The sequence below is a fragment of the Sporisorium graminicola genome, chromosome SGRAM_14 (assembly GCF_005498985.1).
Source record: "Sporisorium graminicola strain CBS 10092 chromosome SGRAM_14, whole genome shotgun sequence".
Taxonomy (NCBI): domain Eukaryota; kingdom Fungi; phylum Basidiomycota; class Ustilaginomycetes; order Ustilaginales; family Ustilaginaceae; genus Sporisorium; species Sporisorium graminicola.
Window position 1 is genome coordinate 75,400 of NC_043724.1, and position 24,215 is coordinate 99,614.

The 24,215-nt window shown below is 56.7% G+C and overlaps 8 protein-coding genes across 8 annotated transcripts; 5 read left to right on the forward strand and 3 right to left on the reverse strand.

Annotated features, from left to right (window-relative positions):
* Nucleotides 1-172: 172 nt before the first annotated feature.
* On the forward strand, nt 173-3,466 carry EX895_002287 (uncharacterized protein; the record flags this gene model as incomplete). Its single annotated transcript, XM_029882886.1, has 1 exon — nt 173-3,466. One exon carries the CDS (start codon nt 173-175, stop codon nt 3,464-3,466), a length of 3,294 nt encoding a protein of 1,097 aa, XP_029740641.1.
* A 322-nt stretch (nt 3,467-3,788) lies between these two features.
* EX895_002288 (uncharacterized protein) lies at nt 3,789-4,152 on the reverse strand (the record flags this gene model as incomplete). The annotated part of the gene is made up of 2 exons (XM_029882887.1): nt 3,789-4,051; nt 4,125-4,152. 2 exons carry the CDS (start codon nt 4,150-4,152, stop codon nt 3,789-3,791), a joined length of 291 nt encoding a protein of 96 aa, XP_029740642.1.
* Nucleotides 4,153-5,358: 1,206 nt separating this feature from the next.
* EX895_002289 (uncharacterized protein) lies at nt 5,359-10,233 on the forward strand (the record flags this gene model as incomplete). Its single annotated transcript, XM_029882888.1, has 2 exons — nt 5,359-5,586; nt 5,686-10,233. 2 exons carry the CDS (start codon nt 5,359-5,361, stop codon nt 10,231-10,233), a joined length of 4,776 nt encoding a protein of 1,591 aa, XP_029740643.1.
* A 515-nt stretch (nt 10,234-10,748) lies between these two features.
* EX895_002290 (uncharacterized protein) lies at nt 10,749-11,540 on the forward strand (the record flags this gene model as incomplete). Its single annotated transcript, XM_029882889.1, has 4 exons — nt 10,749-10,861; nt 11,051-11,240; nt 11,346-11,414; nt 11,505-11,540. The coding sequence occupies 4 exons, from the start codon at nt 10,749-10,751 to the stop codon at nt 11,538-11,540; spliced, it is 408 nt and encodes a 135-aa protein (XP_029740644.1).
* A 319-nt stretch (nt 11,541-11,859) lies between these two features.
* On the reverse strand, nt 11,860-14,105 carry EX895_002291 (uncharacterized protein; the record flags this gene model as incomplete). Its single annotated transcript, XM_029882890.1, has 4 exons — nt 11,860-12,282; nt 12,386-12,820; nt 12,912-13,606; nt 13,694-14,105. 4 exons carry the CDS (start codon nt 14,103-14,105, stop codon nt 11,860-11,862), a joined length of 1,965 nt encoding a protein of 654 aa, XP_029740645.1.
* Nucleotides 14,106-15,943: 1,838 nt separating this feature from the next.
* Nucleotides 15,944-17,805, forward strand: EX895_002292 (uncharacterized protein; the record flags this gene model as incomplete). Its single annotated transcript, XM_029882891.1, has 2 exons — nt 15,944-17,686; nt 17,779-17,805. 2 exons carry the CDS (start codon nt 15,944-15,946, stop codon nt 17,803-17,805), a joined length of 1,770 nt encoding a protein of 589 aa, XP_029740646.1.
* A 607-nt stretch (nt 17,806-18,412) lies between these two features.
* Nucleotides 18,413-20,060, forward strand: EX895_002293 (uncharacterized protein; the record flags this gene model as incomplete). Its single annotated transcript, XM_029882892.1, has 3 exons — nt 18,413-18,925; nt 19,023-19,082; nt 19,167-20,060. 3 exons carry the CDS (start codon nt 18,413-18,415, stop codon nt 20,058-20,060), a joined length of 1,467 nt encoding a protein of 488 aa, XP_029740647.1.
* Nucleotides 20,061-20,333: 273 nt separating this feature from the next.
* On the reverse strand, nt 20,334-21,510 carry EX895_002294 (uncharacterized protein; the record flags this gene model as incomplete). The annotated part of the gene is made up of 3 exons (XM_029882893.1): nt 20,334-20,437; nt 20,623-20,725; nt 20,812-21,510. The coding sequence occupies 3 exons, from the start codon at nt 21,508-21,510 to the stop codon at nt 20,334-20,336; spliced, it is 906 nt and encodes a 301-aa protein (XP_029740648.1).
* Nucleotides 21,511-24,215: the final 2,705 nt, after the last annotated feature.

Genomic DNA, 24,215 nt, shown 5'->3' on the forward strand with positions numbered 1-24,215 from the left:
ACAGCATTTCTCCTTCCACTCGTCGGCAATCACATCAACTGCATAGGTTCTGCCCCATCCTTCAGCTCTACTTGAACGCAGGCTGCGCGTCGTTCCGGGCCTCAGTCGCAGGTGGCAATAGGTGGCGTTTTTGAACTGCGCTTTCAATCGACCCACCACACAAGCGATCACGATGCCGTCCTCTTTCGATCAGTGGCAGCATCAGGCTGTCTCTGCCATCTTCAATGTTACACTTGATCGCCAAGAAGCAGAGGCAAGTGGCTGGGAAAAGACGTACCTCAAAGTACTCGCCGACGAACTCTCCTCAGGCTCGTCTGCTCCACCACCACTCACCGCCTCAATCGCAGATCAGATTCTCATCGCACGTCTCTCTCTCGACCCCGAAGGCGATATCATGAGCGATGATGCCGAGCACATCACCATCCTCGCTAGTCTACCAAAGGGCCAAACATCCTGGGATTACCTCATCGCTTGTTGGAAAAAGGCGCGGGTCGAGGAGAGTCGTGTGCGCAAGGCGCTCCCCGCCACAGATCAGGCGCAGGCGACGGCTGTCTTGCAAGAGATCCGTGCGCTCCTCATCTCGTACGCCGGACTGGTCCTTCAGACACCGGACATGTTTCCCAACGCCGCCAAGCCCAACGGCACACGGCTTTCGCCCCTGGTTCTCGTTGACAGTCTTACCCGCGTCTCGTCTTCTGTCTCGAGTTTCGGCTTCTCCAGCTCAGAAGCTTCGTCCTCGCATACCACCGTGGACCTCACCACAAAGTTTGAGACGATCGACGGCGATGATCTGCCGGTCTTCCTCAACGAGCTTGCCGCTCGATTCGGCAACGACGAAGGCCTCGACGAGATTCTCGGACCCGCATTTACAGAACTTACAAGGAGGATTCGTGACGGCGATCGAGGCTCCGATGCTGCTGCTGCTACGGCTTCGTCATCGTCTTCGGCACCCCAAGGAGCGGCTTCGGGCTCCGGCTCGGCATCTGGAGCTGGGGGTGTCAACCCAGCTGCCCTCAACCAGGCTCTTGCCAACCAAGATGTTCAGTCGGTCATTGCGCAGTTGCTGGCGGGCCGAATGCCAGGCGCGCAGCAAGGCGCCAGCAGTCCGCTCGCTCCCAACGCCAAACCCAGCGAAGGCCTCACCATTGCCGGCCTAGAATGGAGACCCTACGTCAACGCCATCGTCGAAGCCGTCGAGATCAAGCCCATCGCCAACATGCTCGCCCATCTCTCCAACTTTGACCCTGCCAACACCACTGGCTCTCGCATCGAGCTTGACTCGCTCTTTGGGCCCGTGTTGCGCCTCTCAGCCTTTCCTGACGCCTATCCCAGCATCACAAAGCACTATTTCCCAAATGCATCGACACAGAACCAGCAAGAGGCGGACAGCAATTTTCGCAGCATCCAGAGCACCATGGAGATTGTGCACACGCTCAACTTCCGCATCTTCAATGCTATGGTGCGCTCCAGTCCGCAGGCGCGCGAAAAGGTGCTAGCTTACTGGGCTAGAGCCTGCGCCTTGAACGCTAAGCGAGGCGCCATGCAAGTGCGACAGGAGCTCGTAGCAAGCGACGGGTACATGGTCAATCTATACGAGATGCTGCTGCGGTTCGCCGAACCCTTCATGGACGCAGGCTTCACCAAGATCGACCGCATCGATCTTGAGTACTTGCGCAAGCAGACGCGCTTCGACATTCAGGATCTCACTCGCATCAATGCTACCGAGGCCGAAGCCAAGGAGTGGACGCAACAGGGTCAGGCTGAGCCAACAGGTGCGCCGGCCAATTTCATTACAGAGGTCTTCTACATTGCCGTCAGACTCAACAATCTGGGTCTCGGAAAAGCAGTACGCCGCATCGACGAAAAGGAAAAGGAGATGGGTCGATTCAAGAAGCGCATCACAGAGACCGAGGCGGATCGCGCAATGTGGTCCGCATTGCCGCAAGCCGCACAGTACGAAAACTTCCTCAAGCGTGCCAAAGCCGAGGTGGAGCGTCTGCACGGCGAGATCTATGCAGCGCAGAGCCAGCTCATGGCGCCTGACTTTTTGCAAAAGGTGATCACCTTCAACTGCTTTCTCATGACGTGGCTCATCCGCGTTGCCGAGCCGCAATCCAAGCACCCGCACCCGCAGGCGACGTTGCCGCTGCCGCAAGAGGTGCCGACGCGATTCCGAATGCTGCCCGAACACATGTTTGAGGACATCTGCGATGTGATGCTCTTCATCTCGCGGGTGAGTGCGCCGCTGTCCGAGTCGGCCAAGAACGACCTGGTGACGTTCTGCACCACGTTCCTCAGCTCGGGTTGGTACATCAAGAATCCATTCCTCAAGGCCAAGCTAGCCGAGATTCTGTTCTACAATGTGATTCCGTGGGGACGTCACCCCAACGGCGTGCTGAGCGACACGCTCAACATCCACGCACTGGCGCTACAGCATCTGGTGCCTGCGCTCATGAACTTCTGGATTGAGGCCGAGAACACGGGCAGTCACACGCAGTTCTACGACAAGTTCAACATGCGTTACCATCTGTCGCAGATTTTCAAATCGATCTGGAGCAATCCGAAGCACCGCGAGCAGATCCACCGTCAGGCGCAGGCAAGCGAGTCGGATTTCGTTGTATTCATCAACAGGCTCATGAACGATGTCACCTACCTGCTCGATGATGCGTTGGACAAACTGCAGGAGCTGCACACCAAGCAGTCCGAGTCCGAGCAGCAGACGCCAGACAGCGGCTCGTCGTCTGCGCAAGAGCAGCAGGAGCGCGAGGGACACATTCGCCAACTGGAACAGACAATCAAGTCGGACCTGCAGCTGGGCACCGAGTTCATGCGGCTGCTGATCGACTTCACCGCCGAGACGGCCGACGCATTCATGACGCCCGAAGTGGTCGACCGTTTGGCGGCGATGCTCGACTACAACCTTGATCTCATGGCAGGACCCAAATGCCAAAACCTCAAGGTGAAGCATCCGGAGAAAGTGAGCTTCGAACCGCGCACGCTGCTGCGTATGATCATGTCGGTTTACCTCAATCTGTGCAGCAAAGGCGAGTTTGTTGCCGCCATCGCACGCGACGGACGCAGCTACTCGAAATCTGTATTCGAAAAAGCGGGCTTGCTGGCGGAACGGTACATGCTCAAGAGCCCCCCCGAACTGGAGGCGTGGGCGGCGATGATCGCGCAAGTGGAGGAGAAGCGGCAGATGGAGCTCGACGAGGAGGAGGACCTGGGCGAGGTGCCGGACGAGTATCTGGACCCGCTCATGGCGACGGTGATGAAGGACCCGGTGTTGCTGCCGCGCTCCAAGACGGTCGTGGACAGGTCGACGATCAAGGCGCATCTGTTGAGTGATTCGACAGATCCATTCAACAGGTCGCCGTTGAAGATTGAGGATGTTGTGCCGGATACAGAGTTGAAGGCGAAGATTGAGGCATTCATCAAGGAGAGGAGGAGGGCCCCCAAGGAGTAGTCGCATGTCGTAGCTGTGAACGTCGTATCTTTCGGTGCTCTATGCTGGGGAATGCGTGTGAGCTGTGGTAAACGAGTTGCAGGGGCCTGTTTTCGACGTCCGGGTTCCGAGCTGAGCTGGTTGAAGCATATCTGCTGCATGTCGAGCCTATTGATGAGCAGCGCATGAAGCGCAAGCATTTAGACCATGTCGAGTCCGGAGCATTCATCGGCAGTGTTGTCCGAGCTCGATGCTGGGTGACCATCTTTAGCGAAAACCTCGCTGCCTCCTTACCCGCCATCTTGACTCTAGATTCATTTCCTGTTAACGTCGGCCCAGCCGATCACGACTTCATCAACTTCTTCCTCTCGGCTTTGGCCTTGTTAACGACAAACTTTTGATTGGTTTTCTCGGCTCTCTCGATAGCCTTGGCCTTTTTAGCTCGTGCCGATTTACCCGCCGCTGCGGCTGACGCGGTTCGCTTCTTCACTTGCGGCTGCTGCGAATGTTGGAACGGCTTGTATGGTTCTGCGGCGGTGGTTGAGGCAGAAGTTGAGGGTTCAAAATCGACCTGCAGCCCGGGGTCGGGGGCTCGTCGGTCGGCGCCTGTGAGATGAAGAGGGTAAGGACGTTAGCGGAAGTGGGATGCGGGAAGATTGGAATGGTTCGAAAGGCTTACGTTTGATCTTGTTCGAGTGTTTGACCATCTTGTTTGCAGTGGGACGTGGGTCGAGTGAGAGGTGAGAGGAAGAGGAGGCGGACAGTTAGTTGCTTGTATGGAAGAGCTCCTGCTGTTCAAAATTTTGGAAGAACAAAAATGCGGAGAGAGGAAAAAGCAAAGTTCAAGCAAAAAAGGGTCTGGAAAAGAGGGTTTAGAAATCCTTCTATGGCGGCAGGTTCGCGTTGGTTCATGTTGCTTCTCTGCCAGAAGCATTCTTACCCTCTGATAAACGCCAAAGCCACAGTCGCTTCCATTAGGGTGACGAACTCGCTTTCGCTGATAGTGGCAAAGTGTAGTCGACCTAACAATGTCATCGTAAAACTGCCTGGTAGCCGCAATAATCGCGCAAACAGGCACCGGTTGGCACCAACAGCTCCTCAGAGCAGAGGAAGAGTAGATTGTTCAAGCAACCTAAATTGGTAGTCGCAATTCCGAGCAAACACGCGGCATTCGAGCTGAGGCAGCGAGAGGCCAAAAATGTTCAAGTAGGATGGGCCGATGGATGCACTTGGCCCCTGTGAAAGGAAAGCAACACGTTGCTTTCGACGCGGCTGTGTGACTGACCCCTGAGAGTCGTCGACAATTGGCAAGTTCGGCTCGCTTACTGAGAACAACACTCGGAAAGCCTCTGCTCGGAAGCCCAAATTGTGACTGATTTGTGGGATTGATTGACTTGACACTGTGCACCTTGCTGCTCGCTCCACTCACACACTCTGCAGGCGACGCTTCACATGCTCACATGCCTCCTGCCTTGCGTGTGTGTGCAGTCTTTTGAACCTGCCCTTTGCCGTGTGCTGGGTCTGACAGCTGAGTCGAAACATCGGCTCACTTTTGGCGAGCTTCGATTAACTCGCAATCATCACCTCCGTCCCTCTCAAGCTCCCATTGCGAGCGACCACCATCGACCCTCCAACATTTCGCTTTCGATACTCTCCCTCTCTCCCTCTTTACCGGCAATCCACGTTCAGTAACACCCCACGTGCTTGATGCGGTCAGCAACCGCTGCACTTATCTGAACCAGCAGGCGACCAGTTCCACGACAGGGTTCAAGTGGTTCGTCATGTCCAGTCCAAGTGGCGATGAAAAACGCTTCCTCGCCCCTTCCACTCAGCCGGCGACGGCGACGGGCGAGGAGCATCAAAGTGACGAATTGCATGGTGCATCGCTCAGCACCACCCCCACACAAAGTCACATGCAACAGTCATCCAGATCCAACCCTTCCTCTGCTGCCAAGCCTTCGGGCGCATCGACGCTTCGACCCAACACCAATCTGCGTCCTCCTATTCCCAGCGATACGCCTTCCGCTACCTCACAACGTCCGCATCGTCCCTCGTCATCCTCCTTTTCTGTCAGCAGCGACAGACAAGCCGCATCATACGACGACTCGAACAACTCGATCGTCGGCCGCAATCAAGCAAACGTGAGTTGACTCCACACTGCGCTTACATGCTCTCGTTGATCACTTCTCTCAACTCATACAGTCTCGCTCTCTCTTTTTCTGACTTGCCTTCCGTCACAGTCTTTGCTGCGCACGCCTCAGACACGTCCTGGACTGCCAAGGCAAGGCTCTCATACTCAGCGCTCCGTCTCATACGCTACTTCCGATCTCGAAACCGTTTCGGCCATGTCGGCTTCCGAATACAGTTCAGCTGGCGAGGATGAGGCTGATCCGTGGCGCAGATCGCAGCTCCGCGGCCGCTCTACCGAGAATGCCGTTCGTCAAGGCACCTCGATCGGTCGGCCTGGCTTGCTCGTCGAGCCCTCTCGCTCCGCCAGCGGTATGACCTCAGTCAGCGCCAACAAACCGCGCCGTCCCTCGGCCCACACCCGAGACTCTAGCAAGGCTCGAAGACAGAGCAAAGCCTATCGTGGCGACGACGACTACCTCGATGCTGGCGACGACGGTCGCTTCGGTCCTTTGGACGACGAGGACGACGAGGTCGAACCCCACGACAGGGGCGAGGAGCTCGTGCGCCGCCGTATGAAGGCTCGTCAGCGTGAAAAGGCGTTGCGCAAAAAGGCCGAAAAGGAGCGATCTCGTCAGTCGGTCGCTGGATATGCCCAGCCCAACAACACCGCCAGCAGTAACACCAATCCCGCCCTTCTCTCTCCCAGTCTCAAGCCGAGCTCCACCTTCTTGGGTCAGCGTCCCACCTCGCCTTCGCCACGCCCCGACCTTTCCGCTCGCCCGACCACCATCACGCTGCCCCCTCCTGGATTCAGCAACAATCAGCAGCAAACTGGTATCCTCTCTCCCATCCCGACTCCTGCCATGCCCAGTCCAGGTGGTGCACAGGCCAGCAAGCTCTCGTCTGCCGGTGCCTATCCTTCTCCGCACAGTCATATTCGTCGTACTTCGACCCAGACCAGCGTCCAGAACCGCTTCAGCAGCATCAGCCACGGGCAGCAGAGCACCATTGGTCCCCGAAGCACGTCTCAAGCTCATCCACAGACACCTGCTGCTCATGACTTTTTCTCCGGTCTCGGTCCCCCATCCAACAGCGGTCGTGGTGCCACGGATGCAAGCTCCAGCGTCGCAGGCAGCATCCGTGACGATGAACACCAGGACTTTGATGAGGATGAGGATCGTGATACCATCGCCAGTCTGGCAGGTCGACGTCGTCGCGACGACATCGACGATCAGGCCGAAGATAGTGCCGCTCGCCTTGATGATGATGAGATCATCGAGGCCGAATACGATGATGCTCAAGCTGGTCGTGGCGATGACGACGACGACGATGAGGATATCACCGACGACCAGGACGTCGAGTACACGCTTAAGGATCGACAGGACGCCATCAACATTGAGCATCCTTTTGGTCTGCCGATCTGGAAGCCTGCGCTCTACAAAAAGTCGCGTTCCGTCACTCGCAACGCCGAGATTGCTCTCCACTCCATCCCAAGCGCAGCAGCAGAGCGCCATCTCCTCCCCGGCAACATCATCTGGACCATCTTTTTTGGCTCCTGGCTCTCGCTCATCTGCTACGTCGCTTCCGTCGTCATCAACGTTGTGCCCCTGGGCGGCACGCGCTACGCCCGAGTGGTATGGGAACTCGGCGGATACCTCTTCTGGCCCTTTGGCAAGTATGTTGAGGTCGAAGTGGGTTCTGACAGCGCGGACCGAATGGCGGGTGCCAGTGACAACCTCGACTCGAATGCCGACGGACAGTGGATCGAGAACTCCTTCACTCCTGTCGCCGCTCGCTTCCCTCACGACCATGCTCACGTTGTTCCCTTCAACTCGCGTCCCGAGTCGCTTCTTTCTACGCCCCGCGACAAGCTCGTCAGTAGTCAACACGATACGCTACGTGCCGATGCTGGCTCCTCGAGCGGTTCTGAGGCACGTAAATCCACGCCACGTGCTTCCGAGCACGGCGGTGGCGAGTCGAGCCACACGTCCCAAGAGGAGCACGACGAGACAAGCTCGCTCAAGGGCAAGGGCAAAGCAAACGACTATGGCGCCACCGACGACGCACAGAGCGGACAGCACCTCACCGATCTCGAACGCGTCGAGGCCGAGCAGCGGGTCTATGGCTACGTGCAGGACGAAGACGGTCATGACGTTGGCGCTGCACAGCGCATCGCTGGTCGAACCGCGTTTGGCATCTTTTACGGCCTGTTTCTCTTCCCGTTCATGGGCCTGGTCTGCCTTGCCTGCTGGGGCATGGTCTTCCCCATCCCTATGGCCAAGCTCACCTGGGTTTTGCTCAAGAACCTGGCCACGCGTCCGCTTGCACTTCACTTCCGTTCGGCTCCAGGCATGGACAAGGTGGCACATCAACACGGCGAGATCGACGAGATCGCTGGTGCTGCCAAAAAATTCTTCCTGCCGCTCAAGCCTGGTGAGCCGGCGCCACGTCCCAAGTCGATCAATGCCGGCAAGGTGACGCTGCAGCGACGCAGCAAAATCTTGCTCTGCACCTACCGTGCCGTCGGTGTCCAGTACTACAAGTACACGGTGGGCGGTGTCAACATTCTGTTTGTCAACACGCTCCCGCTCGTCTTTTTCACCATCTTTGACTTTTTCGTCATCGAACGCTACGTCGAGCACCACGGCATCAAGCACGGCTTTCTGGCCTTCATCTCGGCCCAGGGTGTCATCTTTATGCTTGCGCTCGGAAGTGTCATCCCGCTGTCCTATTTCATCGGCATGGCCGTGGCCAGTATTAGTGCTCAGAGTAGTATCGGCATGGGTGCTGTCATCAACGCCACTTTCGGTTCCATCATCGAGATCATCCTTTATGCAATCGCGCTTACGCAGGAAAAAGCGAGGCTGGTCGAAGGCTCGCTGATCGGATCAATCCTGGCCGGTGTGCTTCTGATGCCTGGTCTATCGATGTGCTCGGGTGCTACACGAAGGAAGGAGCAGCGCTTCAACGCCAGGTCTGCTGGTGTGACGAGTACCATGCTGATCATGGCCATCATCGGCATCTTGACGCCGACGCTGTTCTATCAGATTTACGGTACCTTCCAGCTTACGTGCGAGGGATGCCCCACAGGTAACGTTCCTGGCGATTCTTGGAGCTGCCGTCGATGCTTCTACGAGCATGTTCCACCGGCCACCGATCCATTCTTCCAGCAGAATGTCCGCGGCCTGATGTACACCTGCACTGTCATCTTGGTGCTTTCGTACGGAGTTGGATTGTGGTTCTCGTTGCGCACCCACGCTTCACAGATCTGGCAGAATCCTCAGCCTGTCCAGCCCGGTCAACATCTGGTCCCGAACCAAGCGACCCTGGCTCACCTGCCTTCGGCGCAACGTGCCTCGATCTATAAGCGGCTGGTGCCCGCTGCGATGATGCAGCAGCTGCTACCGACCACGCATCCTACAGGTGGTGCTGAGCGTGGCGGTGTCCAGGGTCATTCTTCGGCGGTCAGTGCTGCCGGATCGAATCCAGGAACGATCAAGGCGCCTTCCTCGGTCGGCCACGTACGTCAAGGAACGGACGCGACGCAGGACGGGCCTCGGCCTTTGCAGCTGCCCGAGCACTTCAGTCAGGAAGATTACGATCGGGCTGTAGCGCTTACGGCCTCTGCGTTCCACAATGTACTTCAGCAGCAGCAACAGCAGCAACAGCAGCAGCAGCAGCAGCATGTTGGTACGGCAGGAGAGCGCGATCATCTTCGTCACCCACATAATCAGCAACAGCAGCAGCACCAGCAGCAAGGCAAGCATGTGTCGATGCACGAGGAGGCAGGAGCCGAGGAAGCAGAGGGCCACGGTGGCCACGACGCACCTTCGTGGTCAAGAGGCACTTCGTTGACCGTGCTGCTCTCTTGTACCGTGCTGTACGCCATCATCGCCGAGATCTTGGTGGATGTGGTGGATGTGGTGCTCGACGGATCGGGCATTGACGAAAAGTTTTTAGGCATTACGCTGTTCGCACTGGTGCCAAACACGACCGAGTTCATGAACGCCATGTCGTTTGCCATCAACGGCAACATTGCACTCTCGATGGAGATCGGCTCCGCCTATGCGCTGCAGGTGTGTCTGATCCAGATCCCCGCCATGGTGGTATTTTCGGCTTACTACAATGCGGGCGTTGCGGACGACAACTTGATCCATCGCAGCTTTACGCTCATTTTCCCGCGGTGGGACGTGATTGCGATCATTTTCAGTGTGTTCCTGCTGACGTACACGTACATCGAGAGTCGGTCGAACTACTATCGGGGTACGATCTGTATCTTGAGCTACACGGTGTTGGTGGCTGGGTTTTACTTTGCGCCTGCTACGGGTGATGTCGAGGATCCGGGCGATGATAACCGCGATCCGCTGGCGGGCGGAATGGGGGTGAACAATATGATGGTTGCAGCAGGGTTGGTCGGGGCTGCGGCGGAGAGGGTGATGCGGTTCAGCATAAAAGAGGGCAGGTTTGGCGCAGGGCCGCAGGGGTGGGTGAGGGAGAGCGGGGTCAAGGCTGTCAAGGCGATGGGTGGTCGGGTTGGGGCGGCTGTAAGTGCGGGTAGTGGAGGGGCGAGTTATATCTTGCCTGATGGACCGTGGCTGCCGCAGTTGGGTTTGGGCGAGTGGGTGTTTGCCATGTGGGCTTCGCTTTGGGCGCGATGAGCGGCCGTAGCGGGTGCAAGAGTACCCATCGTACGTTCTTTCTGCGGCGGGGAGGAGGAGGAGTTTTTGTTTTCTGATATCGCATATCTACATATTCCCGCTGCACTGTTTTTGCAGCATGATCTCGTTTCATAGCAAGTTATGGTCCCGTCTCGCAATCATGGTTTGGCTCTTGGCGTTTAAGCGAGTGTGGCGTGAAACGTGTGTCTGTGGGTGTACACGATGTCGGTGTTGCTTCCTGTAGGTACCGACATACTGGAAAATGGCGAAGGAAGCAGAGCGTCGAACAGGGGAGATATTTTTGTTATGTATCGCCGACTTTACCCATTTTGTGTGAATCAATCGGTGATTCGTCGAAAATTCGGAAGCGAATGGGTCGCGGACCCAATCGCATTTCGCGCGTTTCCACTCCACCATACTCGAGCTCGTCTGCGCTGCACTCTTGCTATCCGACCCAACACCACCTACGCAGAGTCTCTCTGTTCTATCACACGCGCACGATCATATAGCCAACCATGTCGCTGGCGCGTACACTCAACGTGATCCGCAAGGAGGGGATCAAGAAGTTCTGGAGGGATCTGAACTACATTGGTGATGCCAAGTCTGGTCGTCTTGTCGGCATCGATAGGTAAGTGCACCCGGCCCTCGCCAGAACAGCCCTCACCGACCGCACAATCGTCACACCGCATCACACCGTTTCAAAATACAACAAAGCGTACCACGCCAACATAACGGAAGGCGGAAAGGGAGGGAGAGATGAACTGATCATTGAGCTCTACTGCTGCGGCTGCTGCTGCTGCTGCTGTTATGCAAACAGGAACGGGAACAAATACTACGAGAACCACGAGGAGTTTAACCTGCGCCATCGCTGGATCGACTATGCTGCGGACAACGAGTTCAACGCCTCGCAGGTGGATCCGCTGTGGCACTCGTGGCTGCACCATATCCGCAAAGACCCCCCACACCAGGACGCAGGCATCCAGAAGATGACCCAGGCGTGGATGACCGTAAGTTGGCCAACCTCCGCTCGAATGACCCGCTCATCTTTGGCCGGAATGCCGATTGCTGACAGAAAAAAACGGTTGGTATTGACTACACGATGGGCATCGCAGGCTCCACGAGAAAACGTCACTGGCACCCGCGGCGGCTTCAAGACGTACAACACCACCAAGCCCAAGATCGTAAGTCTCTCCCACGCGCAATTCTCCCTCCTTGCTGTCCCATTCCAGCATGCTAACAAGGCCCACTCTCATGTCCTCCCATCAACACAGTCCGCATGGGAACCCAAGGTCGCCCACAGAGGCTAGACCCCACCCCATCCACCCACCATGTGATCCCCCGACCCCGCAATACGATGATATTGTCTGCACTTGTTTTCTGCCCCGAAGTTGTGCTGCTTCTCACTGGCTCTAGCACAGTCCGCGCCGAACCTCGTCCCACCACGCACAGTCACACCTCTTCCCGCCACCTCTCTCTCGTTCAGCACACTCGACTCCTCTCAGCCCCCTCGATTCGGCGAACACAGCAGCACAGCCCCGGAAGACGAGACTCGCAACCCTAGATAAGGTGAATCTGATCATTGGTATCTTTCTCGATCAAATCTGACGGCCAAAGAAGAAAGGGCGCCTACGCAGGCCTCGCAGGCATGCGAGCAAGCGCCCTCAACAGATCCGTCGGGTCGCTCTCATCCGGTTCCACAGCGACCATGCTCGCACTGACGTCGGCCGCACTCTGATCTGCCTCCGCGCTCACCGGCCTAGCCGCGCTACCACCCGGCTGCGAGACAGACCGCGACTCGCGAACGCCACTGAGCAGCATCTCGAGGCGCTCGTTACCACCGTCGCCACCCTGACCGTTCTTGCTGCCCGTGCCGCTCTTGCGACGTCGGCCACCCTTGGCGCTCGAAGACGCCGCGCCGGCGAGCGCGCTGCTCGACGAGGTGCGATCGCGGAGTGCCTGTGCTGCGTGTGCGGACACGGTGCGGATGTATCGACCGGCGAGCGACTCGAGTTGGGCGAATTGGTGCGATTGGGAGCGGAGGAGGTCCACCTGTTTGTGTGAGTGATGTGAGAAACGATGCGAAAAGGTCAGTTTTTGGCAAGTTCGTCGATATTTGCTTTTCTCCACCGTCAGCATGCCTGGAATCACTTACGTTGAATTCGACGTCGCTCCATCGCGGATCATGCTCGGTGCCCTTGAGATCGGCCTCGTCGTCCTGACGTGCAGCGGCTGCTTTTGATGTGCGGCCCTTGGATCGAGATTTGGGCTTAGCTGCCTCGGTGGAACCGCCTCCTTGCAGTCGTTGCAGCCAGTCGACAGCGGCTTCAGCGTCGCGCAGCTGCTGCAGACCAGCTTCGTCCAGGTCAGCACGATCCCATGCTATCACGTCACCGGACTCTGCGATGCCATCCTGTTCCAGCAGGGCCTCTAGCCTGGCCGTCTCCGCTTCATAGTCTTCGAGCCGCGTGAGCTCTTTGCTCCACGCCTGGGACTCGCTGCGCATGGCCTCGACAATGGCCGACAACTGCGCAGCAGCCTTGCGATTCGACTCGTTGCGTGGATGCGGTTGCAGAAGTTTCTTGTCCGTCTGTGTTGCGATTTGCCAAAGAGAAGGTGTATGGTCAGTAAACTTTCCCTACTTCCCGTTCAACACAGCAAAGCATTGCAATGGCGCTTACCTCGTCGCCCTGTCCCATCCAATTGACGCCAAAGACGCCGTCGTTCAAATCGGTCAAAAGCTGCTCAAGCACAGCGGTAAGCTCCGAGTCTCTTGATCGAACAAGCTTGAGCTCGACCTCAGTAAAGATGGGGAGCTCGTTGGACTCCTTTGCCTTGCCCTTGGATTTCTTTGCCGCGTCGCGGGGTCGGACAGGCAGCTCCTTCTTACCGCTAGCAATGTCAAAGGACCGCTTGAGGATCCATCCAACGAGATGCTTCATGCGCACCACGGGAGGAAGCGTATCTCTGCAATGTCGGAAGAGCTCGTGATCCGGCACGTCTTCGTGTGGATAGGCTACTGTGCCATCGCGGAGAGACGGAACACGACGTTGCCCCTTGAGAGTGAGACTGCTGCGACGTGCCTGCTGTTCGGCTTCTCGACCCGTCGGGCGGCGAGGGTTGTTTTCGAGGCCCGCACGGAAAGCCTGGTTTCTCCTGATGATGGGTGTCTCGCCTCCTGCTGCATCTGGCAATGGTTCGAAGACGGTGCGGCCCGATAACGAGGTAGGTGCGCCGTTGCGAGAAGGTGGTGGGCGAGTGGCTGCTGATGCTGATGCTGAGGATGAAGATGAGGATGAAGACGGCGCGGCTGCTCCGTTTCTTCGAACTGGTTCGCGGCTAAACACAAAGTCGTCATCGGACTCGTCCGCTAGTGCTGTCATGGCGTGAACGCAAAGCATTTCGGCAGTCAGTGTCAGCATTCTACGTGTAAAGGAAGGCCTGAATGGAAGCGAGGACTCACTTTCACGAAGCTTTCGTTTGGTCTTTGGGGGTTCGTCGCGCCGACTTGAGGCTTGCTTGATCTTGCGCGCAGCCGCCTCGGCGTCCTGTCTCGTTCTTTTGATCGAAGTCGAAGTTGACTTGACAGGCTGGAAAGCACCCATGCTCAGGTCTAATCTGCGAGCATCGTCGTCGGCGAACGTGTCATCTAGGAGGTCCTCGAGACGGCGCTCCTTCCTATCCGCTCTCTTGTTGGAGGCATTGCGTGCAGCTACGGTTGGGATGACGCCAGAAGATGCAGCCGAAGAACGAGTTGAGGAAGATGTCGAGGACGAAGAGGCGGACTTCCTCTTGGACGACGAGCTAGACGACACACGGCCGTCATCGTTGTCCGATGTGCTGAGCCGTGTGGATCTGCGAGATTGAGTGGACATGCTGCTTACTTCAGGTCAACACGCGTGATGATGAAGAAGACGAAGGTGGTATAGCTGTGAAGGACGGAAGCGTTGCGCGCAGCATCTGTGGGGTGCGAAGGTAGACTGAGCGAGAAGTGGTGATGAGGTGCGAGAACAGGCGATCGTGAAGCCCGGGGTGTGACGATCAAGTGTCAAATTGCTGCGTCCGAATCGAGATGATTTGCATGTGACCTCGATGCTTGCTTTTTCGGATGTGCCGATACAATTCAAGTTGAGGATGACGAGCAGGGTACTCGGAGCAGCACCGCCTTCCGGAGAGCCGAGGTTGCGACCGGCTGGCGTGCAGCTTGATGGATGGTTTAGGTGAGGTGATCTTATCGAAAAGGTGAGATGGAGGTGACAAAGGCATTGCCGACCATCTCGACGCAGGTTCAGGATCCCGTCGCGTGATTCTCAAGCTGTTCGCCCCGGCTTGGTGAGGCGTGTCTTTGGCTCGAAAAAGCGTGTTTTGGTAATTCCCACATCTGAAATGGCTACCTCGCAGATTCTCAGACGCGTCTCTCGGCGAGCCGTGAAAGAAATCCGCTTCTTAGTTGTTAGGGTGTCCTCCAACGGACACTCCTTTCTTCGTGGATATTGCTACAAGGTAGACTGACCACGCAAAACCCATCAACGTCGCCCTGCCGCAAAAACACCGTTTGGAATGGGCACACTGATATGATGTAGGAGCAGGAGTGGGCTTAGCTTGTGTCTGGGGCTTCCATCTCGTGCTGGATTGCGGTACGACCAAAAGACTGTTCACAACGTCGGGACCGACTGACCAGTGGAGGCATGGTTCGACACAGCACAGCAGACAGCGGCGGGAATCTCGAGCACTCAAACCGTCTTGTGTCTACGGACGTCGCTAGCAAGTCGCAGGCCATTCCATTCCCTTCGCTAGCGGAGGGGCTGTAAATATCGGCGCGGCAAGACGAAGAGCATGACGTTGCAAAAAAAGGAAGATGTCGATCGCGAACACCATGAAACCCCCCTCTCTCTCTCTCTCTTTTCCTCCCTGAAATCGCCGCCTGGGCCCCTGACGATCTTTCTTCTACTGGACTTCTCTGCTGTCACGGCACGCTGCTTGCTCTACTGCGCGTGGGGAAAAGCTCCTTCGGTGCCTGCTGCCCTTCGGACGCCTTAAGCCGGCAAAATGGCATTTGCACAATTTCCAAAACCACGCACAGCAGTCGAGTGCAATTTCCAACCTATTTTTGTCTCCCGTCTTTAGCACCCGCACTCTCTCTACGCTCTACCCTTTGCGCACACACACACACACGCTATAGCCGAACACCGCTGATGCACGCAAAATCCGGCACGGCACAGCGCGTCTTTGGGGTCTCAGAGCCGCCAAGGCCTGATCTGCTCTCCGTTGTCAAGCAACTGTGCGTCTTCCTGACTAACCTCGCCTCGGCCACTTCCGTCAACCTTGTCCGACCCAACTCACTAACCACCATCTCGGCACTTGATTGATCGTCTGTTCTGGCTCGATCATCCTCGCCTTCATCTTTGGAACTCTCCGCGTCATCACATCGACGCTGCTCCGCCTCCTTGCCCCACCTTTCCGTGCACCCGCACATCGACGGCAATTTACTCGACAGGATCGAACGTGCTGCTACGGACCTTACCCTACTTCGATCACCGCTGCGTCCTCTGTCAGCAGCCTCTTCTGTCGATATCGTCATTGATCAACACTCCAGCCTCTTAACAACGGTGCATGCAAGCTTTCAAGTCCATTATTGGCGATACTACGGCATCTGATGATCTCTTTCAACGTTTGAGCCACGGCATATCAACGCTCCATCACGAGATAGGCCATGTCTCGCGTCAATTCCAGCTCTGATGCGCTTGCAGAAGCGTCCGGACACCGCCAAGCGCGAGATCCAGAAGCTTCCGAGGCTTCTTATGCGTCGACTCTGACTGACGGCCATGATGACAACTTTAACGGACCCTGGCAATCTGAAGCGTCCACAGTCGAGGTGCTCGGTGATGGCGTCAAGTCATCGTCCTCAACATGGCCAGACCACCAATACAGCGATAACCCCCCATCAAGCTCGATAAAAGCCGTTGGCTCCTCGAAATCGTTGCACAAAGGCAAGCAGCCTAGCGATGGTCATTACAGCGATCGAGATCACCAGAAGCTGGGCACCATTGACGAAACATTTGCGGCCAGCGCCTCTTCCTACGCCGCTCAGAACTCTTACAGCTCATCCGCCAACGGATATGCTCCCGAAGATGCAAAACGACTCTATCAAGATCGTGGCCATGTCGATTCGCCTGACCTTGACGCGGCGCTTTACTCCCCTTCCACATATCCACCCACCAGTGAAGAAGATTCCGAGGCCAAGCGCGTGCAGCAGAATCTGGAGCGCTGGGCAGCGGAAGAGCGCCAACGACGCAAGGCCCACCGCACATCCAAGCTGGTCTCAAACCGCAACTCAGCCATCTCTGGCGGAGGCGGCTTAGCTAATCGCTTGTCCATCCTGCGCTCCACTGGTTTCGCCGGCAACACCAACAACTTGGGCGCAGGACCCTCGTCCGAAAGACTCGCTGATGGTTCCGGTGTTAGTCCAAGCATGTCTCACACAGCCTCGCTTGGAGACCGCCGTCGTCCCGACGCTACAGCGCGTCAGGAGTCTGCTTCTTCAACTAAGGGAGGCGCCGCGCGAGGCTTGCTTCGACCTGCGAGTCCCTCGTCGCTCGACAGTGCCGGGTCGTTTGGATCCCTTGTCTCGGACGACCATCGTCCCAACAGGAAGCTACCGCCCATCGGTTCGCGTGTTGCTTCCGCTACGCACGACAGGCATGTCAGCGGTGGCAGTCTTGCATCTGTAGACGGTCTCGGCCAGCACGCCAACGGTAGCGCCCGCGATCCTTTCCGCGATCCATCCGAGGGCGGCACAGCCGATGCTTCCAGCCATAACCCTCGCAAAAGATCTTCGCTAAAGCCCGTACCGACAGCCTTCCGTCCGATCGTCACAGTCGGGCGCGCTTCGAGCATCCAGAGACAGACTCTAGAGGCCAGCTACGCCAGCAACAAGGGAAAAGGGAAAGGGCGATCCATGCCCACGATTGTCGCTACAGACACTGAAGTCGAGGAGGACGAGGACGAGCTCACTTCTGACTTTGATCGCAGTCGTGACAGCCAAAATCCGTTCGCCTCCAGCCAAGATTCGCAGCGGCGGACGCGGACGACGTCGACGACGCTGCACCAAGGGGGACTGGACGAGGAGGTGGCCATGGAGCTTGCTGGGAGGAATAAGGGTCTTCATAACAACGGCGACCTGGGCGAAGGCACGCTAGGCACAGATGGCGAAGCGCGACCGCCACCGGCGCGAACGTCTACGAGCAGTTCCAAGTTCAGAGAGCTTGGCATCACGGAGGATGACGACTGGATTGAGACGGTAGGCCGCAACATGGGAAGGGAGCGCAATAGCACCAAGAACATGCGCATAGCCCACCATGCATCCGACGACGACGATGAACGAGAAGGCGCTCGCAAGCCTTGGTGGACCGATTTGCTCTGTGGATGCAGTCGCGATTTCGACGACGATGAGCAGGTAAGTCTGCCATTGCGGTGCTTTACAGTGTTCGCTATCGATGCACGACAGGATGCTGACCCTTTGCCTTCCGCTCCACTTTCCTCCACCAGGCCGGTCGAACGAACCCAATGGAGTAGCACATGTACGAAAACCCTTCCATCTCACAATGCAACCCAACAATCTTTCCTTCATCCCTGCGCACAAATTAAGCTTCGAATCACGCGCCTGCAGCCGGGTGGCTCGTGATGAACAGGTGCCCGCCCGAGACAAGCCGGCGTAACTATAAGCGACGATGCGCAGCACTTTTTTTGCCGTGCTCGCGCCGTGGCGGCATCGTGATGGCGCTGAATGTGCCTTACAACACGCGACAGAGCAAAAGATTAGTCACACTGTTGCGCCCTTCACTTTTCCTCGAGCTGTGGGCATTTTGCTCCACAGATAGATAGCGCGCCTGCAGAGTCAATGCTCACTTGGCTCCCAACGCCTGCGCTTCCGAAGCAGACAAGGTGCCAGATGTGCCACACCGCTGATCATCAAGCGGATGGGCCGACGACTACAGCCAGACAAAGTTGCTCCGTGCACTGCCGTGCACTGCCGTGACGGGCTGAGCTGCGAAACTGTTTGTGATCCTTTGACAATCAACACCGAACATGGCCAACAGCGGAACCAACAGCACGGCCGCTACCACCGCCATCGCCAGCACGGCTAGTAGCAGCCAGCAACCGCCTTTGCCATCAGACCACCATGGCACGATCGACCCAGACGTCGCCAGGGCCTTCGTCGGCACCGCCCACACGCTCCGCACAACGTCGTGCAACCCGTCCGATCGTCGTCACCGACACGGAAAGCTCGTGCGATGCAGACGAATCGTGCTCATCCGAGGCCGGCGTCCTTGCCCAGCCTTCGGCTCGGGCTCGCCTTCCTCGTTTTACTTCTGTTCCCGACCACGACTCGGACGACGAGGTGCAAAGCACCGACGGTATTGAAGCTGATCTGATGAGCGAGGACGATGCCTACCTGGCGGACCTCGCCCAGGCAACGCAGGTAAAGGCTGACGTGCTGAGCCAGCGATTGAAGTCTCCTGGAGAGAATCGCGAAAAGCTCTTCGCCCAACTCCTCGACCCCGGCAAGCGCTCCGAGCTGCGGATGAAGAAGTTCAGCGACTTCGTTCATCCGAATGACCGTCACACGCTTGATGTCTCAAAGTGGGAAAGCAAGAGTTTTATCAAGAAACGAGCTAAAAAGTTTGTCGATCTTGTAAGTCTTTGAGCCCGTCTTGGCACCATCACGTCTTACAGTGCCCGTTCGCTGACTCCCTTTCTCTCCTGGATATCTTTGGTACGACTGTCTGCAGTACGAGCTGTATCTCAGCGAAGTGCACAGGCCTGGCGAGCAGAACGAGCAGCTGCTCGAGGTAGGTTCTGCTTCATCCGACCTTCCTGCCTTTCGCACTCAGCACTGAAGCTTACCAATTGCATTCTCATGTTCGATGAAACAGGCGCTGGAACTCTACCTCGGCGATCTCATGGACTGCGTCGATCATCCAAAGGACTTGACCGGCTGGAATCCATTCTCGGCCCTCGCCAATCTTATCGCGGCCGGCGCTTTAATCCGCTCCCCTGAAGCTGTCCAAAGCTGTTCACGTCTCACTCTGGGAGCCGACTGGAGTCTCTTGAGCGCAGCTGATGAGGCTCGTATGGGGATTCACATGATCGCAAAGCTCTACAAACTTCATTACTGGAGAAAGGTCGAGATCGACGAGCTGCTTGGACGATGGTCAGGGAAGTTTCCCAGAAACTCCACTTGCGTCATCTGTAAACAAGATCTATGGGAGATCTTCTTGCTCACCACTGTCCTCGCAATGATCACGTACGGCACAAAACACGTGGACAAGGAAACGGCTTCTGACACTTCTTCCGAGGGCGACGACGGAGGCGATGACGACGTGGACGAGGACGAGGACATGAGGACCAGTGACAATGACGATGACGACGACCACGAGCGCGATAATCACCAAGAAGGCCAGAATTCCGATTCAGACGAGGACGAGGGTTGCAGCCTGATGCAGCACAGCGTCGATTCTCGCTTGCTCCCCCTTGACGATTCCGAAGAGCCGCCGCGCGCACCCACCGACGGACTCCAGCTTGGCCAGCGCCTGTTGAGGAACTACGGCCCAAACCAGTACGTCTTGCGCATCGTCTCGATGGACACGTTCGGCGGCGCCGAGCTGAGCAACCCGCAGTTGAAGGTGTGCCCGCGCTGTGGGTTTCGATTCGACGGCAAGGATCTCGTGCCTGGCACGCGGGCGCACGACATCCTCGAGCACGCTGTCATGATCGCGAGGCAGCAGATCTCCAACCTGCAGGAGGTGATCGACCTGCCGACGTCCTAATCTCTGCATGTAACACTGCTCTGCTTCCGTCGCCTCTCATCCCATGAACCAATGAAATACGTGAGCGCCATCTCATTGACGCCTGCGAGAATGCGACCCGGAGCCACAAACACACCCCAAACCGAAGATAATGAACGGGGTTGAGGTAAAAGTGACAATACGTGCTTGGCAAGCACGAGACCCAAAAGAGATGAAAGTACAGCGAGTGTAAGGAGGGACCGACAGATAGCGCGGAGAGGGGGTGAAAGACTGCTAAATGGAGAAGGCGAGACGCTAGCGTCCAAGGAAGGGATCCCGCGAGTAATCCTGATACAGTGGGCGGGCGAGCGAGTTGACCGTCACCTTTTTGTCCATCTCGATATCTTCGATCAGTGCGTCTGTGGATCAGTAAGCGAGCGCGGTGCGTAATAATGATGAAGATGATGAAGATGGCAAGGGTAGTAGCAACGAGCGGCGGCGGACAACGACAATGAGAGCAGGAGAAAGAAATAAGGACGTGTATGTCAGTGGCTGCACCTATGCAACTCGCGAACTGGCGTCGTACGGTGACACGTCTACTCACCCATCGAATCGTAGTTGTACTCGGGTCGAACATAGCCGAGCACGACAACACGGATCTCGAGGCCGTAGAAGTCGGACGCGAATTTGTGTAGGATGTGTACCTCCTGTCGAAGCAGCAGCGAAGAACGGCGAAGTGTGAGCGCAAGAAGAAAAGGGACGATATGGAGACGCCACTTAGGGGCAAACTTACAGCAGTCTTGTGTGTGTTCTTGTAGAAAGGATTCCAACCGACGCTCATGACCATAGGATACACCTGGGAATCTTCAGGTTCGAGGTGAATGCGCTTTGTCTTTTTCCTACGCCCAGTCGTCAAGCTTGAGGAAGAGGACGACGAAGATGTAGCGGTATGCGAGGAGGTCGGACCGTTTCTGAGCTCGGAGCGACTGACTTCATCCTCCTTGTCCTGCCTTTTCGCAGTTGGGTCGAAAGCTGTGGATGAGCCGGTCAGACTGCGGCTACTCCCGCGAGGTTGTGAGAGAGGGCCATCGGGAAAGCCTTCGCCGACCTCGCCAACGGGACTGGCGCCAAGAACGACTTCATTGTCTTCGTCATCGATGTAGTCAGCGCCACGGGCATCTTGGGCGGGTGAGAGCGCGTCTGTGTCTTCCGAGTCGGTGAGAGTGGGGTCATCAGGGTCCTGAGGCAAGACGCGGGCAAAGCCAAAGTAGACACCGGTGCGTGTGAGGGAAGAGCCGGGACCGACAACCTTGGAGGGCAGGTTTGCTGTAGGGCAGCCGAGATCTTTGGAGCCGCGGCCGAACCCTTTTTCGACCAGACCACGGAGGTAGATAGGGTAGGGCCTTTCGGGAGCGTGAGGTCCGCACACCTCTGGACGGCGGCTGGGCGATGTGGGCGACTTGATCGTCTGTGCTTCTGTGGAGTTTGACATGACGGATGAAGCTACAGCTGGTGCACGGCTCAGCGGAGAGGGAGGTGTCGCGCAATCAGGCTGCAGATGCGAGGAGCTGACAGCAAGAGAAGCAGTGGTGTCGCAATCACTTGACTGTGCGCGGATTTGCAGCAATGATGGATTGGTGCTACTGGGGCTCTGCAGTTGGCGGGAGAGGAATCTGTGCTTGCCAGGCTGCTACTGGATTGAGTTCGTAGGTACGGCGTGCGATGCTTGAAAGGGCGGAGGCAATCAAGTCGAGCTGGAGCCCAGGTAGACTGTAATGTAACAGTAGGGAGCTGACGGACGCAGTGGTGCAGGAACGTAGGAGCTGGAAGCTATGAACAAGTGGTGTTTGCGACGGTCGAACTTGCGGTGGAACGGCGGTGAGTGGTCGCACGCTTCGAAGAGCGAGGCTGGATGTAGGTTGGGGTCAGCGGAGTCGAGTGATGGTGATGGTGAGGATCGATCGAGCGAGAGAAAGAGCAAGGTGGTGGTTGGAAGAAGGCCGATGAAAACGCCAAGTCTGTCTGTGCTCAGTTGAGTCGAGTTGGCTTGAGAGCCGAGAGCGGAATTCGGAACGAGGAGCGAGCGAATGGACCAGGAGGAAGCCGCTCGCTGACTTTGACAGAGAAATGCGTGTGTGTGAGAATGACACTGACACTCACACTGACACGGATACGGACACGGACACTGAAAGCCTGGCTGAAGCGCTGTCAATTAACGAGAGAAAATGAACCGTGTTGGGCCGCGTGCAGCTGGCCAGCTTGTCGTTTTATTTAATTCGCCTTTTCTTTCTTTTCTTTTTCCATCTCTGCTCGCACAGATCCTTTTCAGTCATAGGCACCGCAGCGGAGCAAGCGAGACAAGGCACTAGAACGCCCAGGAATGCAAGCGGAAATTCGCCTCTGAGTGCGGCTCGAAGTATATACGTGGTCCCCGGTGGAAGGTTCCGCAGACATGTTTCGCTCGCTTGCTCGTCGTCTGCATCTCTTCTTAGATCAGTGTTCTATTTTCTCTGCTTGCAGTGAGCACAGGCAATGGAGCATCGCGTCGGTGCCTGATCCCAGGTACACACCACGACCTGCAAGAAAGCAAGGCATCGCCCGGGAGACCATGCACCAACGGCGGGACTCCGCCAGTCATACGTGGCGGTGATCTACGGCAAAAACTCACTGGCAGCCACGGCTTGGGTACCGACTCGCAGTCATGGATCTCGACGATTCCGAGAACCCGACCATCCTCTGTGAAGCAGACACGCAAACAGCAACCACAGCTTGCTTCTCTTATCCTTAGCCAACCTCGAGTGGGTGAGACAGCTTCGACGCGTGGCTGTGCACACTAACCGAATCCACTTAGGTGGGAACGGTTTTCATCAAGCATCGCAGGTGGGCTTTATTGTTAGCACCGCCTTTGTACTAGACATGCAAGAGCGACATGGTCCCGTCTTCGCCATTGATTCGTCTTCGGACATGCTGCAGCAAGTGGCCGGCTTGACTTGTGCCAAATCATCGAGAAAGGAGACAAGGGTCAGCTCAGGGCGAGGGCGGTGTCGGTGTCGGTGCTAAATTACCGATAAGCTCCTTGGTTGCACAATTCGGATGCGCCGCCGTCCTCGTGTGAGTGAACGAATCGTAGGCGAGACACGCGCGTCTGCACCTTGGGTCCATCGCGGGCCTCGACGGTCTTTTTGCACCGAGCGCCAGTCTCAGGCTGCATCTGCGCCTGATCGCGAGATGCACTTACCGTCGGAACTGGGCAGCCGATCGAGCCTTGGGTTGCCCGCTTGTAGCACAATACATCGCCACAGACGGGATGGGTGCAGTCACATGGGCCATTGGCATCAGGCCCACAGACCGTGGATCGGCGGGCTGAGTTGACATCGGAGCTTCGATTTCAGGTTTTGACTAGAATTCCTTGGCATGCTCCGCTTTGCATTCCGATTTCGAATCAGACCACATACACTGCCATTCAGACATGCGAGCGTCGGTACATCTAGCTGCCGTCAAAGCTTATGTGCACCTGATTTATCCGCCTTTGCAAGGCACACGGAGCTTGTACCGCAGCTGTTCCGCAACCTCGGCTCCTCACTGAGTCTCACTCCGTCTTTTGGAGTCGTTCGTCGGCTATTAGCTTCTCTGCCATGCTGTAAAGCCAAACACGGTCACGTTGTCGCTGGTTCAATGTCGTCTAGTAGGCAACTGTACCCAAGTGACGCGATCCTTCGAAGCGATTGTTCTCAATGAGATCATGCGATCATCCAGTGCAAAGGTGGGTAGGCCAAGGCAAGCACGCGCGCCTTGGTTCGATCTTCAAAGCGAAGGTGTGAGGGCCAACAACCTCTTTCGCAGTCCGGCGTCTTGATACGTGTTTCAGATCAAGACGACATGCCAACTTCAAGTGAAACAAACGAACAGAAAACATGGACCAAAAATCACCGAGCCTCTGAATCGGGGAAATCCGAATCGGGAAGGTCAGAAAGGTCACGTGCAGATTCCTGGTCTAGGCCTAACATGTAACGTATAATCGGACTAGTAGAAAAGTCGAGATTGGACCAAGAAGAAATAAATGGCTAAGTGACTCACATCCAAAACGTGCATGATCGACTTCAACGCTTGAACCAACTGCCCACCAATCACGAGTCATTCCAACCTAATTGCTCACCTTGACTCCACTCCACTCCATCACCACCACCCCCACAAACA